Here is a 16871-nt window from a genome sequence, read left to right on the forward strand (position 1 = left end):
AAAAAAATAATTTAGCATGAGACTCTAGAATATTTTCTTAGAGACCTCTTCTTTACTGATAATCCAGTTAATCGATTCTAATAACCAAGTTAGATAATAATTATTAATGGGTAAATATTGTTTTATGGCCTTGGCAGCTTAAAAAAAAGGCTTGGCAAAGGCTATAAGGCAAAGGCAGACAAACACAAAAGCTTTTGTATATAATGGTTTATATGATACCTTCAGCTGACACTATTAATAGTTCAATGAAAATATTCCTATTGGAAAGAATGAAAAGTTGCTAAGAAAACAAAAACAAAAGCAGATCTTTACTACCACTAGTTGAGAATTACCAGTTTTTCAGATTAGAACACAACCTACTTGTGATTGAAGAAGTAGTTATTGTTTGCGGATGATGTAAGCAATTTGGCTAGGAAAGAACCAATGGACAAGAACCATACAGAATTCCAATTTGGTTAATTTATAAAATGAAATAGTTAATTTTACTAATATATTCAAACTTTCTCCAAATATTTCTAAAAATTCAATTAATCACATAATTCAAATTAAGATTATTATATCTTTTAGCAAGGAACCTCTGATGCTAGAATAAGAGAAAAAAAAGCATCTCACTAAAGATATAATTATAGTCAAATATAAAACTGAGAAATGTAGCCCTTTGGGGTGCCAGATGGCTCACCTGGTTAAGCATCTGACTCTTGATTTGGCCCAGGTCATGATCTCACGGATGATGAGTTCAAGCCCTGTGTCTGGCTCTGCGCTGAGAGTGCAGAGCCTGCTTGAGATTCTCTCTCTCTCTCTCTCTCTCTCTCTCTCTCTCTCCTCTTTGCCCCTCCCCCAGCTCGCGCAAGTGCACGCACATGTGATCGCAAAATACATAAACTTAAAAAAAAATTAGCCTCTTGATATAGCTACATTATTGTATTTGAAACATTTAAACTACAGCTTAGGGAGAGGGGGAGGGAGGCATTTAAAAGGTTCCTTTAAGTCAAAGGGGATGAATTTTGAAAGGACAAAAGCAATTTATGAACCTGTGGACATATTACTGGGGAAGAAAACTATCAAATTCCAAAGTTAAATCTAATTGGAAAAAAATCTAACTACAAAGAAAAAAAAATTCTGTTTTCAACTAAATTTTTTTGTCCATTTTATATAAGAACTTATTTATTCTTTTTCCAAATGGGTATTTATTTATACAGATACATAAAAATGATTCCCATTCTTTAAAACATACTAAAAATATACATTAATCACAAATAGCACTTACTCTGACTGGAAAGAAGATGTGCATGGCTATTTGCAAAATAGCAGTAAACACAAGGAGCAAACATATATAAATCATGACAACCATACATCTCATTTTTGACAAAAATAAGTTCAATTTTTACATTAATGCTTTATTATAAGCTTCTATATGAGATCCTCCGACTTTATTTACATTTACCATGAAATTTCTATTAGCATGTATAACTCAAAGGCACTCAATTCAGAGGTTATAAGGTCCTGAGCTTAAGTAGGAAATAGGATTCCCAACCAAAATTTGAACATAAATAACTCCGAAGACCAGAGAAAATGAAAATGTTTAAAGTGTAATATTTGGTACATAAATAATCCATGACCTAAGAATAAAGTTGTATAGAATGTCAAAGAAATGACCATGTAAGGCAAAGGAATATCCTCAGATTCAAATGGATTTTCTCTCCCATTCAAGTTCATTTGAAAGTCTGAAGCTGATTTTGTTAAAAATCCTAACAAAGCTAAATTAAAAGCAAAATAAAATAGCATGAAAATGCTCACATTAAATAAAAAGTTCCCCAGCTTAGTCTCCAAAACCACAAAAAAGTATTTAATGATTAAAAACAAGCATAGCTTGGAGGCATTATCAGAATATGAGGAGAAATCATAAAGAGCAGGTGAAAACATTAAAGGACAGCTTTAAATGCACCAATTGAAAGAGCATTTACAACTGGCCAAGTTGTTCCTTCAGCATTGTCTTAGCCAAATAAAAATAAGTTTACAGATAGATAACTGAGGTTCATTAACATCAGGTAAGATCAAAGTTTAAACTAAAAATTAAATCTATATTGGGTTGCAGAGAAATGTGAAATTTACCTACAGCAATTTTCTACTGATGCTAAATTAAAAGCATGAGTCAAAATCTTTATCACAGAAATGGTTTGACAGATATTTTCTTGGCTTCAAAATGGTTTTTCATATATGCATAGAAATGTAATGAGCATAAGAAAAGTCTTCTGTATCATCTGTACAGTTCATAAGGCCTTTGTCATTGTTAGTCACCTTAGATGTGAATATCAGTAGGGCCATTAAATTAAAGCTGGCTGATAAAGTTTTCAAAGTGCTACTGTTTCCAACTGATAAGATCCTCAGTTTTCGGGATTTTCTGGATGACGATTATTTTCAGTTCTTTTTTCTGGTGATATATACAGGAAGTTACAGCAGATGTATAAAGGGAAGATCAGAAGCCTGCTGTCCAAGTTCATCACTACTTGTTCCTATAAAACAAATTTGTAGCTTTAATGAGAAGACAAAAAAACAGAAAACCAAACTATTGAATTGAGTGAACTGAAGGAGATCACATGGTGGTTAAGAGAGCTTGTATCTGAAGTCTCAAAGTCACCGCTCAAATCTCAAAACTCCAATCCACTAGCTGTGACCTTGGGCAAGTCAATGACTTGTCAACTGCAGCTTCCTTACTGTAAAATGAGTAAAAATACCCGCCTCATATGATTATAGTGAGGATTAAATGAGAAAAGGCACATAGAGGGCTCAGCAAAGCCAGCCATGTACGAAGTACTCAATAATGGTAGTTATTTTCGTTACTGAAAAATTTCTATCAAGTACCTACATATCTTATGAACAGATATAGTCCAGAAATATAGACTTCTCATTTGGCTTCATTTCCTGATGGCCCTTAGATATAGCAAATGGTTGAGAAGAAGGTGGAAGTCACTATTAGCACCTACAAGCATGGTTCTTACTCTTGTCTAGATCTTCCACTGTCTCTAATGTAAATATATTATTTGTCTCTTGGAATATAAAATACATTATCATGTAAAATCAATTCCAGGTTCAGTTATATCAGTACACATGAGAATGCCTTGAAATCTCAGAGATAGGAGTTGATCCTATACTTGACAGACACAGATGTAGCCATCTCTGATTCTACAGATCTCTATTTGGAACCATGTATGAACAGCATTAGGTGAACAGAGTAAGTCTTCAGACTAAAACGAACAGCACTGGAACTTCTACTTTTTTTTCCCCTAAGTTTACTCATTTTTGAGAGAGAGAGAGAAAGCATGAGCAGAGGAGGGGCAGAGAGGGGGGGAGAGAGAGAATCCCAAGCAAGCTCCATGATGTCAGTGCAGAGCCTGATGTGGGGCTCGAACCCACACACTGTGACATCATGACCTGAGCTGAAATCAAAGTTGGAAACTTAATTAACTGAGCCACCCAGGCGCCCCTGGAACTTCTACCTTTTAAATACTGGGATACATTCTCTGCAGTAATATATATCAGCTTTGCCTTATTTTATACATTTTGAAGAACATACTATTAAACACTGTATAAACCTAGAATTTTTGTTTTTTTCACGAGGAAAATGCTCCTGCGATGAAGAGCAACTAACATACTGGAACATTTAAATGACTGATGTAGGCTTAACTAGACACAGCTTGTGTGTTGGGGGAGAAGCAGATAAACTGGATAAAGAAGGTATGGAATACAAATGTGACCCCTCCACACACACATTATCTCTATATACCCCCAAACAGGGAAAATAGTGTTTTTTAAAAAAAATGTTAGTGAACAAGATGGATGAGATGAGTCAAGTGAGGTGATCACCTGGGCTGATGGCACTAACAGGGTTAGTAGAGAGGAATGATATCAAACATAGTCGGTCTTTGGACGTTGAGTCACCCTGGCATAGACGAAGTTTGTAGCAATAACCCAGGTGAAGGCACACTTACTAAATTTGTTGAGGACATATGCTTTGACAATAGGTATATTTGATGATAAAAACCAAGATTCAGTGCCACAACAAAACAAAGACTCCAAGGAAGATTCTAGTATTTGAATATAGTTAAGGCTGGGGTGGGGGTAGTTCCCAACTTGGGGAAACGAGGGGCGCCAGGTGGACATCACTTGAGAGCTGAAAGGACACACAGATTTCTGAATATTAGACTGTATTAATTCCCAATCTCAGTCCCCAAACTAGACAGATCTAATCCTAGCTTTACTAAACTTTTAACTCCACCTGAGGGCTCACTTTACCTCCATGTTTGCATTGAAGCACCATGAAGTTCCATTTTCTTTCTTCCACTACAGAGTGGAAGCTGAGGAGCCCACATATCACAGCACCAGACAGCGGTGGCATCTTTCTACGTCCATTTCTACTTCCAGACCATTATTTCTCCATCTTCATTTACCAATCCCTGCTTCTCTGAGGCTCACACCACTAGTCTGTACTATAGTTCTCTTATTCCCCCCCATTCTACCATACAGGTCTAAATTCCAGGATCTATAAATCTAACTGTCTACTGGAAATCCTCACTTGGATATAAAGCAACTCAAATTCAAACCATCAGCTACTGGCTTCTACCTCTTCTTTCCTTTTTTATAGGCTATCTATACATTCACTCTTGCAATTTGGCTTTGACTCCCCATCCCAGCTCTTGAAAGTCTCACCAGGTTACCTTTTCTGGCCCACCCCTAGGTTTCTGTCTTGTCAGATTCTCTACACATCTAATTTTGGTGTCGTCTGTAAGAGGGATACATATGATTTTCCTTTCTGCTTATTTATATTTTCTATTTTTTCTATAACAAATATCTATAACCTATGTAAAAAACACATATACAACTCCCCACTGCAATTTTTCTCTACAGATCACTAGAATCTCGGGAAAAGGTCCAAACTCCATCTACAGCCCATCATGCCCTTGCTCTAGTCCTACTGAACTCTTACAAATCTCTTTCAGTTCTTTGAATGACTCTTGTGCTCCCTTGCTTCTATCTTACTCATCATCTGAAGCTTGATTCAGGTATCCATTTACTTTTCAACTTTTCCAGGAGAGGGAATTTTCCATGAGCTGTTGTCCCTTCTCTTCCTCTCCCAACAACCACACCTGCCCCAATCCCACAGTAAGGGTTAGAGACTTCTTCAGCTTTACACACTACTCTGAGCTCATCTCCACCATGCAACTTATCCTAAGCTATATAACATAAGCTCCTCTTTATTTCCCCAACTCCTAGTACAGAACCTAGCATGCAGTAGGGACTCAAATGTTCGCTGAATAAACAACTCAAGGAACACCTGGAATACAACTATTATCTTGGCCTGGTGCTTTTCAAAAAAATCTCTGGCTTTGAGCCATGACAGTATCTTTTTATGATGTTCCAGGTAGAAGGTAAAGACAGCCATTGTTCATGCAGTTCCAGAGGGCACCAGAGGGACCAACAGAGGGACCTACTGAAGGCAGATTTGAACTTTCTTATTATATATCTACCTTCTCAAATATTACCTACTATGTGAGAGAGCTCTCTGTTGCCTGAATTGCAACAACTAGTGGAGGATCCCATTAAGAATGCTGTTAAAGGAGTTCTCATACAGGGTATGTGAGGCCAGAATGATCACTCCAAGGTTCCTTGCAATGCTAAATTCTAATGTTCTATAAGTCTCTTCTGTGTGAGGAAAACTGCTAACTTCTAATAATTTATGTGAACTATAGGCTCTGAACCCTTTATTAAAATAGTATGTCCCTTGGAATGGTGGTTAATTTTTATTACTTGAGAGAGAGAGAGAGTGCACACATGCAAGAGTGGGGGAGTGGGGCAGAGAGAGAAAGGGGAGGTGGGGGGGGAAGAAAGGGAGAGAGAGAGAATATGAATCTCAAGTAGGCTCAGTGCAGAGCCCGAAGCATGGCTCGATCCCACAACCCTGGGATCATGACCTGAGCCAAAATCAAGAGTCGGATGCTCAACCGACTAAGTCACCCAGGCGCCCCCCAGGGGTTAGTTTTAATAGAAGTAAACTTCCTTAATATTTTAACAGCTCTCATGTAACTTTTCGAAAATGGCTTACTTTCTCATCATGACATTTTGAAACTTCTACATGCATGTGATATATAAAGGAACAAATGGCTTCAGAGAGAATTTTGGAATGCTACTTAGAATTACAGATGCTACTTTGGAAACCTATTGCGCTAGAGGATAATGTTCTCTTAACATACAGGAGCTATGGAGACACACTGGATTATCTTAATGGTGTTTGCTATTAATGTATAAATAAATGCATTTATGCACAAATGGATAAAGCAATTAAAATTCATAACTTTTGGGGGAAGATATTCAGGGTAAACAATTATTTCTCTATTATCAGCTTTCCCCTGCCCCTCAAATCAAACTGAGTTTTCTTTTTACACTTAGTTACAAGTCTTAGTTACACTTCTAATAATATGGGAGTAAATTATGCATAAGTGAACATGGTGCTTCCATCTCTACCTTCAAAAAAACTGTACACTGATTTTTAAATCAAATGTTAATTCTTTAAGAATTTTCAAAAGAGGATTCAAAAGACAAATACTATAACCAAACAACAGAAAAGTAATCAGACATACCTGATCTTTCTCAAGTGTAAGTATTTGATAGCCAGTTGTTCTACTACAGATTAGTTTTCCACTACTATCAAAAGAGGCTAAGCGTAATCTAGAATTTAAAAAAAACAACACAAATAAAAAAATAAACATACGATTTTTTAAGGATTTTAGTTTTAAGTAATCTCTACACCCAGTGTAGGGCTCAAACCCACAACCTCGAGATCAAGAGTTGCATGCCCCACCAACTGAGCCAGCCAGGTGCCCTTAAACATGATTTTTAAAACCACAGATTAATTTTAACAAGCCCTCCCCCTCACTTTAATATTTACTTTTATCTTCCATATTCTTTTATATGATAAAAGATTTTTAAGTCTTTTCACATTCTAAACTGATCCTCTTTAGATTTATAAGCTTGTGCTATTATACATATCTAAGATAGAAAATAATTTATAAATGTCTTTATTGTAAACATACATAAAATTTACCATTTTAACCATTTTTAAGTGGATAGTTCTCAGCATTAAATACAACCCCAGTGTTTTGCAATCATCACTGCCATCCATCTCCAGAACCTTTTCATCTTCCCACCTGAAACTTTGTACCCAGTAAACACGAATTCCCCATTTCCCTTACCTCAGCCCCTAACAACCACCATTGTACTTGCTCTGTGAACCTGTCTATTCTAGGTACCATGAGTGGAATCATATAACATTTGTTCTTTTGTGACTGGTTTATTTCACTTAACACAAGGTCACCAAGTTTCATGTTGTAGCATGTTTAAGAATTTCCTTCCATTTCAAGGCTGAATAATATTCCATTGTAGGTATGGACAGTATCTACACAGGTATCTGTTGATTGGCACTTTGGTTGCTTCCAACTTTTGGCCATTGTGAATAATGCTGCTATGAAGATAATGTACCAAGTTCATGATGAATGTATGAAGATGATCTGTCCCAGTCCCTGCTTTTGGGTAAATATCCAGAAGAGAAATTGCTGGATCATATGGTAATTCTGTTTAATTTTTTGAGGAAATGTCATTTCATTTTCCATAAAGCATACACCATTTTACATTTCCACTAACAAGGCACAAAGGTTCAATTTCTTCACATCCTCATCAACACTTGTTTTGCTTTGTTTTTGATAACAGCCATCCTAATGGGTCTGGAAGTATCTAATTGTGGCTTTGATTTGTATTTCTCTGATTAGTGATCTTTCAAAGATGAAACAATGCGCATTGGCCATCTGTATATATTCTTTGGAGAAATGTTTTTTTTTTTTAATTTTTTTTTTTTCAACGTTTATTTATTTTTGGGACAGAGAGAGACAGAGCATGAACGGGGGAGGGGCCGAGAGAGAGGGAGACACAGAATCGGAAACAGGCTCCAGGCTCTGAGCCATCAGCCCAGAGCCCGACGCGGGGCTCGAACTCACAGACCGCGAGATCGTGACCTGGCTGAAGTCGGACGCTTAACCGACTGCGCCACCCAGGCGCCCCTGGAGAAATGTTTATGTAAGTCCTGTCCATGTTTGAATGGGGTTGTTTATTTTTTTGCTGTGGAGTTTTAGGAGTTCTCTAGATATTCTGAATATTAACTCCTTATCAGACACATGGTTAACAAATATTTTCTCCCATTTCATGGGTTGCCTTTTTACTCTGGCGACAGTGTCTTTTGATATACAAGAGCTTTTAATTTTGATGAAGTCCAATTTATTTTTTTCTTTTGTGGCCTGTGCTTCAGTGTCATGTTGAAGAAATCAATGCCAAATTCAATGTCAACAAGCTTTCCCCCTATGTTTTCTTCCAAGAGTTTTAGTTTATCTCTTATGTTTAGGTCTTTGATCCATTTTGAGTTAAGGTAAGCATAAATATATGACTTTAAAAAATCTGTTCATTAAGCTATTTTCCAATTTGTCAGCATCCTCTCCAGAAAGACAGCCAGCTCAACTAGCAAAGTTGGACATTTGAAATCCCATAGGGTGAAGGACAATACCAGGCATGTTTTCCTGGAAAAATACTGTGCTGAATTTCCAGTTTGGACCTTTTATTTGCAAGAACAGCAGCAAGGTAACAGCTTTAAGTCTAGTTATCAATCCCATATCATTCATATTCCAGCCTACTTTTTCTGACATACTAGATCCAGACTTTTTTTATTTTGATTATTACTAACACCTCACAGGAATGGAGCTTTATTATTTCCTTGCACATTCATATATATTGTATTACCAAAACTCTACTATTGTTGGTGCAAATTGTCAGGTTTTATTTCATTTTTTCCCCCCTAGAGGAGGAGTGTGGCAGGGAAATTTCATCCTACCGAAATGCTATGCTCCTTCGAGGTTGTAAACTGACAGATCCACTACACGGCTGATTCAGTGTATTACGTTTGAAAATGATGTATCGATTGGTGTAGGTTACAAGCAGGTCAAAGCCGAAGTTAAAACCTGTCCACCGCCAGCAGTACTAAGAAATATAAAAGAGAAAGATTTACTTCAGTTCATCATACTAGCAAGTCACAAATTAGAAGTTCAAAATGTCTTTTCTTTCTCTGCCTCATTCCAAATATTTCTCTCATGGGTCCCTTTCCCTTAAAGCTTACCACACAGAATATATCTGTGAAGATATATAAAGGCTTATCACACAGGTATAGTATATTTCAAAGCCAGAAAAGCAGGCTCTATGGTCATCATTCTTTAAGGGACTTTCCTAATATCACCTCTTCATGATCTGTTTCGTTCTCTCTCCACACTGTAATTCTATCATGAGAAATACAGCTTTTTGGGGTGCTTGGGTGGCTCAGTTGGTTAAGTGTTTGACTTTTGGTTTCAGCTCAGGTCATAACCTCACGGTTCATGAGTTCGAGCCCCACATCAGGCTCTGTGCTGACAGTGCGGAGCCTGCTTGGGATTCTCTCTCTCTCTCTCTCTCTCTCTCTCTCTCTCTGCCCCTACCCTGCTTGCTATCTCTCTCAAAAATAAATAAACAAAAAATTAAAAGAAGAAAGAAATATGACTTTTCACTGCAACTCTAAGTAGGTATAGCTTAGGGGGCTGGGAGGTTAATGGAGGTAATAAGAACCCATTAAAATCTACCTTTAAAAACACCCTAAATTTCTTAAATATCTAACCAACAGAGTCACGACTGAGTTATTTATTTTTTTAAGTTTATTTAGGAATTTCTGCACCCAACGTGGGGCTTGAACTCATGACCCAGAGATCAAGAGTTGCATGCTCTTCCGACTGAGCCAGCCAGGCACCCCACAACTGAGTTCTTTTAAATACCATCATGAGGTTCACAAGTTTGTTTGTTTAATCTATCACCTAATAGTTAATGAGAGACTATGAAGTGATGTGGTATGGAATAGCAAAGGAAAGTTAGGCTTCAAGTATTTGGTTGACACTCTGAATTACAACATTAATTCAACAGTTCACAGATATTTACATATCCTGTGCCAAGTACTGCTCTAGGCTGAATAGCAGTAAGTTTCTGTCCTGGAAAATGTGTATTTTAATATGTGTATATGTTTGTGTGGAAGGAATTGATGGAATGGAATGGAATGGAAGAGAACAAAACAGAATAGACCGTCAGGAGAGAGTGACACAGTAGAGAAGGGGAGCTTGTAGCTGGGGAGCCCACTGGTTCAGACAGGTGGTCAGAGAAAGTCTAAGGTGATACTAGGTGAGCAAGGCCCTGAGTCAACTAAGGAGCAGATCAGTAACTATCTGGGGAAAGAGTGACTTAGGCAAAGAGAACCGCAAGTACAAAGCTCTGGAGATAAAAACATGCTTGACATATCTGAAGAACAGCAAAAAGGGCTATGTGACTAGGGCAATCACTTAGGTAGACAGAAGATGGGGATGAGTTCAGAGAGTCAGCTGGGGGCCAGAAAACGTAGGGCTTAGTAGTCCACAGTAAGGACATGGATTTCTTCTAAGTGCAGTAAGAGGCTCATGGAAAGTTTTGGGGAAGGACGTAACACCATCTAACTTACATTTACAAAAGATGACTTTGGCTGTTGTAAGGATAATAGAACGTAGAAGGGCAAGAGTAAAAACAGGGAGAGCAGTTGTGAGGCTACTACAATAGTTCAGGCAAGAGATAATAGTGGCTTGGACTTGGGTGGTAGTGGCAGACATGCTTAGAATGTATTTCAAAAGTAGAGTCTGGAGGAACTTTTTATGAGCACCAGGTGTGGTATTTAAGAGAGAAGAATCCAAAGTTTGGAGCTTGCTTATTCAATGGATTAACAGAGGGGCCATTTGTGGGTTAGAGAATTACTTGGGAAGGAGAAAGTTTGGGGGTGAAAATCAAAGAGTTCAGCTTGGGACTGTTATACTCAAGATGCTATAAGGATTCTGAGAAAGTTGTCAAGTGGGTAGCTGCTATATAAGTCATCAGTGTAAAGTCATAGGAAGTAGATGAGATCACTTCAGAGTGAGCATAGACAGAGAAGAAGTCCAAGTACCCAGCCTCAAGTCATGCCAACATCTGTTGAGAAAGAGAAGGATGCAGGCGAAGGCTTGAAAGACTTAGAAGGAGCAATCAATGAATTGGGAAGAAAACCAGCAGAACACACTGTCCTGAAAGTCAAATAAGAGAAAAACCCCGAGTGAGTGCAGATATGTCATGTTGCCCAGAGCTTTTGGAAAAAGCTTTTAAAACTGCTTATTTGGCAATGTGGAAATAACTGACAACAAGTAGCATGGCAGTTTCACTGGAATTTACTGGGATAAATGAATTGGAGTGAATTCAAGAGAGCATCAAAAAACAGGAAGTATAGACAAATATGGGCCACATTTTTAAATGAGTTTTTTGCTTAAAAGAGATGCAGAGATATGGAGTGCTGGGGTGGGGTGGGGGGAAAGAATGTGGGGTCAGGGTGTGGTCCCAGATGGGTGGTGGTAGAGTATGTTATATGTTAAGTGAGAATGACGCAGTAGAAGAGAAAAACTGAAAGGTTCTGAATAGATGAAAAGGGATGGAGTTTGTAATGAGGGGAGGGGATGGATGGTTCATCCATTCTGATAGGAGGAAAAGCATAGCACACAGGTACAGCTGCAGGTAGACTGGCAGAACTGTTTGGTAGGTGGATGGATAGGTTCTCTTCCTATTGCTATTATTTTCTGAGTGATGAAAGAAACAAGGTCATCAGATTAAGAATAAGGCAGGTAGCACTGCCCCTTCTGAGAAGGTCTAAGAGGTACTCAAAGAATGGCAGGATAAATTCACTAGGGAAATGAAGATCACCATGCAGCACTAAAGACCTGTTTCAAGTTTACAGTTACAACCATTCAAGTGAAACCTGTGGGGTACGCTGTTTTTCTTTAATCATATTTATCTGTCTGGAAGCAAGAAAGTTAGGATTTAACAAGAATTGGGGTTTAGCCAGCTAAGTTTGACAGAGTAAAAAGGGAAGTTAAGACTATTAGCCAGGGACCAATTTTAAGATGGAACATAAAATGTAAGTAAAGAAAGTAGGGATGGGGTGAGAGGATAATGGGAAAAAAGGAGTAAGAACAATGTGTTGTACATCCCTGTGGAGTTCAACAATTGCTGGGAGTCCAGGTACTAGAGAGTGTTAAAGATAAAAGGAGGTGGAGTCTAAAAATGGTATACTTGAAAAGGTGATTTTGAAGGGGGTGTATTATTTAGTAATGCAAAAACTGAGGATATGCTTCCAGGAAATGGGTGCCTGAGGTAGGGTAGAGCATAAGATCACAGTGGGGAAGATGGTCAAAAATCACCAAGACTGACAACAAGAACAGGGATAAACGCAGATAGCCCAGTGCATGATGGCTATAGTAAGTAGTGAGTAGTGTAGTAGAAAGCGCATGCTTCAAAGGAGCTGTGGTTCAATTAGGCACGAGGGAGGCACAAGGTCTGGAAGAGGCAACAAGGAAGACTAAGGAATAAAGAAGCCACCTACCTATTCCCCTTTCGTATGCTGTTCACACATCACAATTATGAATGCAAACATAAAATAATTAACTTCTAAAAACAAAAAAGTTAAAATCAGGGAAAATCTGGGAGAAAAATAACTGGTTACCTAAATTAGGCTGAATGATTTTTTTAAACATGTTTTTAATGTTTATTTTTTGAGAGAGAGAGAGATAGCAGATGAGAGAGCAGAAAGAGAGGGAGACACAGAAACCGAAGCAGGCTCCAGGCTCTGCGCTGTCAGCACAGAGCCCAATGCGGGGCTCGAACTCATGGACTGTGAGATCATGACCTGAGCTGCAGTCGGACATTTAACCGACTGAGCCACCCAGGTGCCCCAGGCTGAATGATTTCTTAAGAGGACAATTATAATTACAGTGGGATTTTTAAAAAATGTAGTTCATGTCCTATTAGAATCAATTTAATGAGTCACAGTTAGCTTTTAAAAAAGTTAAATACAAAATAGGATCTTTGGACACAGCAGCAGTAGATACTGTTTCATAATACTTTTGTTTCATTTATATACACTTATATATGGTAATGAAAAATATGAAAAAAATGAAAAAATGAAAAAAAATGAAAAAGTCTAAATGTGGGTAGCAATCAAAGGGTTTGAGTGTCTTTTTTTGTTTGTTTTTATTTTTGTTTAATACAATTTATTGTCAAGTTGCCTAACATACAGTGTATACAGTGTGCTCTTGGTTTTGGGGGTAGATTCCCATGATTTGATTCATCGCTTACATACAACAAACACCCAGTGCTCATTGAATGTCAGTGATTTAGGGTACTTATACAAAGAATGGACTTTTAAGATTACATAAAAGCTTCCATATAATTTCTTATTTATCGCAATTTCTGGATTGCTGAGGGATTCTCTAGGCCTCTTAGCTGGACACAGAAAGCTCAACATTCTCATGCAGGGCTGAATAATCAATTACCACTGAGCACCTAACTCCTTGCCTAGGAGATCATGGTATAGAAACTGTACCAAAAAGCTCTGAGGTATGGCAGATGTCATGATTGTTACTGAAAGTGTATTTTGCACTAAAAGCACAATTTTCATGAAAATATTAAGAGTCTTAGCCCATGCTTACCTCACCATCTTTGGCAAGCTTTCTACCACACCTCATGCTATTTCCCTCTAGTTCTTCTTTATTGATTTCTTGAGGCCTAGAAATACACATAAGATGTAAAATCTCACAAAAATAGGCAATAGTTTAAATAAAGAATAAGATTAAAAGAAGAGAAAAACTTGCTAACAGATATAAAAATACCTTTTTGTGGTATAAAATTAGAATATACTGATTAAATTTAGTCCATTGCCTTTGCTAAATAAAAAAAAAAAAAAATTAAACTTTAATGTTTCATTTATTGCCCTGACTTCTAGAATACTTTTATTAGGGCTCAGCTAAACCAGAGAAGGGGGGGGGGGGGGAATCTATAAGAAATTGTACTCATCAAGAAAATAAAACACTTAAAAGTCTAACTATTAAGCAAAATAAGTTAAAATCTATTATTTAAGATGTGACTTGGTATTAACTACCATTGGACATTACTGTTTCACATCCAAGCCATCTTTTATGCAGTATAACCATGCAAATTCAGTATTTAATATTAACAGCTGTAGAATTTTATCAATTGATCTTTACTTGGTTCCCTACTTTAAAAACCTTAATCAACTAAGAAACTTGGTATTTCAAGTTATGATAAGAAAAGGCCATTATTATTACCTTGGAGTTCCAAATGATAAAAGTAATACAATATATTCATCATAGGCAACATTTATTAAGTGCTTAGAAACTTCATCAAATTAAAATACTGAAACAAATACATAAAAAATAAATGTAAAAAAAAAAAAACTAATAAAACACATCCTCAACACCCAAGAGTTCAGTCTAGTAGAGAACTAAAGACATAAGTAATAATTACAATAATGCGGAGAGAGTTGTGATGTTAGGAGCATGAAGAAAGCACAGATTTACTGTCTGGGATTAGAGGGGAGATCTTCACAGAAAAGAGAGTTTGTTGGCATAGAGATCAGAAGTGGATTCTATGCAGGGGAAGGGCATCCCAGGTAGAAGGAATAGTAGGTAAAAAGAATGTGGAGCATAAAAGAATACCAAATGTATGAACCAGAGCCTAAGATGAGCATGAGAGGAAACGAAGTAAAAGATATATGGGTTATTTTTATATTTTATGAGGAAAAATTTCAAACAAAAAGATAAATAAAATAGTATAATGAGCCACATTTTCTCACCATCTAGCTTCAGTACTCTTGTTTCAATTTTACTCCAAGCCCACTATTCCCCACATCCCTCCTGACTGATCATTTTGAGGCTAATCCTCCAGACATCACATCCTTTAATCTGTGAATAGTTCAGAATGTATTTTTTTCAAATGTTTATTTTTGAGAGAGAGAGAGAGAGAGAGAGAGAGAGAGAGAGAGAGAGAGAGAGAACAAACGCGCCGGGGAAGGGCAGAGAGAGAGGGAGACATAGAATCCGAAGCAGGCTCCAAGCTCAGCTGTCAGCACACAGCCCTATGTAAGGCCTGAACCCACAAACTGTAAGATCATGACCTGAGCTGAAGCTGTGGGCTTAACCCACTGAGCTACCGAGGCGCCCCTCAGAATGTATTTCTTAAAGATGGGGACTTTTAAAATACGTTAACATAATATATATCACACGCAAAGAATAACAATTGTCCCTGTCATCAAATCTCTGGACATATTTAAGCAGGGAAGTGACACAATTGTATTTCTGCTTCAGAAAGATAACCTGTTGGAAATGTGGAAGAGTATGGAAGAGGAGAACCCTGGAGATAGACTTTATTAGATTAGAACCTAACATCCAGAAAATACACTGTCTTCCTCATGTTAGTAGCCCTGCAGCAGTGAGCAGATGCTCTGTATCTGTGAAACAGAGCAAATCATTGGGTTACTACAATCATACATACACTTCTGAGGGGAGGAAACCCACTTTTTTCAGCTCAGTCTCTTAGGTCAGACTCTATGTTGAACTCAGTAAAGATACAGATGAGGAAAATCTTGAAAAATAAGAACACTCAACCTTTCAAAACTGGATACAAAAGAAGTAGGATGATTTTGAAAATATTTCATACATTATAAAATGCTTTGAATCTGAATTCCATTAAATAGTTAACTTCCTTTTTTTTGTTATTTCTATTTCAACAATCTGACTTTATTTGTGCAGGATAAGTATGCTGTGACTATACATGGAGAAAGATGGAATATAAATTATAAATAAAATAGAAACTAAGAGTCCTGGATAACAACCTCATAATCATTACCATGAGTTTGTATAACACTTTCATATACTCACTGTTTGAATATAAACATAACTAGGTCATATATTTTAGAAAGTTTTTTGGTGTATAAAAATTAGCTAAAACAGGGGCACCTGGGTGGCTCAGTTGGTTGAGCGTCAGACTCTTGATTTTGGGTCAGGTCATGATCTCATGGTTTGTGGGTTCGAGCCCTGCACAGGGCTCTGCACTGACAGTGACGGGCCTGCTTGGGATTCTCTCTCTCTCCCTCTCTCTGCCCTTCCCCTGCTCTAGTTATCTCTCTCTCTCAAAAATAAATAAATAAATAAACATTTAAAAAATGTTTTAAAAGAAGTCAGGAGCAAAAAAGGTCAAACTTTTTTTTTTTTAGTGTTTATTTTTTGGAAAGAGAGAGAGAGAAAGCACGAGTGGGAGAGGGCCAGAAAGCAGACAGAGGATCTGAAGCAGGCTCTGTGCAATGAGCACACAGCAGTGGAGCTTGAATGACTTGAGCCAAAATTCAGAGTTGGTCGCTTAACCAACTGAGCCACTCAGCCACCCCAAAAGGCCAAACTTAAGGCCTCTTCCATATACACTCATGGATGGATTGTCTCCTCACACAGCCTACACCAGAGAGCTAGTATAAAGATCAAATAATAAATGTGGAAGTACTTCTATGAACTGCAAAGCACATTCAAAGAACAGATAATCTGCTTTCCCTTAAAATGAAGAAAACAGAAATATTTTGTGTGTCATATGCTTTTGGGGTTACAGTTACAGAGGCCTTGTAACTGGATTATGTTAATTCATTTCAGACTCAAAGGTCTTCAAAAACACCTATTAGTTAATAAAAATTAATCATAATTTCCCACTACCACAAAATAAGGAAATTAGCTTTACCTATTATATAAATATGAAAATCATGCTTTGTGAAAGCATTATTCTAAGCAATATTTAAATATGTTGAAAGAAAATCGTAACACTAGGTGAAACAAAGTATATGAATTATTCAATTTTTACAAATATAGCAAATGACT

At 37.3% G+C, this 16871-nt stretch overlaps 1 protein-coding gene across 1 annotated transcript in view; it reads right to left on the reverse strand.

The window, feature by feature from the left end:
* Positions 1–1376: 1376 nt before the first annotated feature.
* The window catches only part of GMCL1 (germ cell-less 1, spermatogenesis associated), a 38049-nt gene continuing 22554 nt past the window's right edge, over positions 1377–16871 (reverse strand). The window contains exons 11-14 of the mRNA XM_025931798.2: positions 13644–13719; positions 8930–9075; positions 6636–6723; positions 1377–2513 (exon numbers count right to left, since the gene is read on the reverse strand). Of these exons, the coding sequence (XP_025787583.1) occupies positions 2385–2513; positions 6636–6723; positions 8930–9075; positions 13644–13719 (439 nt within the window). The 3' untranslated portion in view covers positions 1377–2384. The remainder of the gene's footprint in view (positions 2514–6635; positions 6724–8929; positions 9076–13643; positions 13720–16871) is intronic.

Source organism: Puma concolor, chromosome A3, assembly GCF_028749965.1.
Source record: "Puma concolor isolate L17-30 chromosome A3, mPumCon1.1.hap2, whole genome shotgun sequence".
Lineage (NCBI taxonomy): Eukaryota > Metazoa > Chordata > Mammalia > Carnivora > Felidae > Puma > Puma concolor.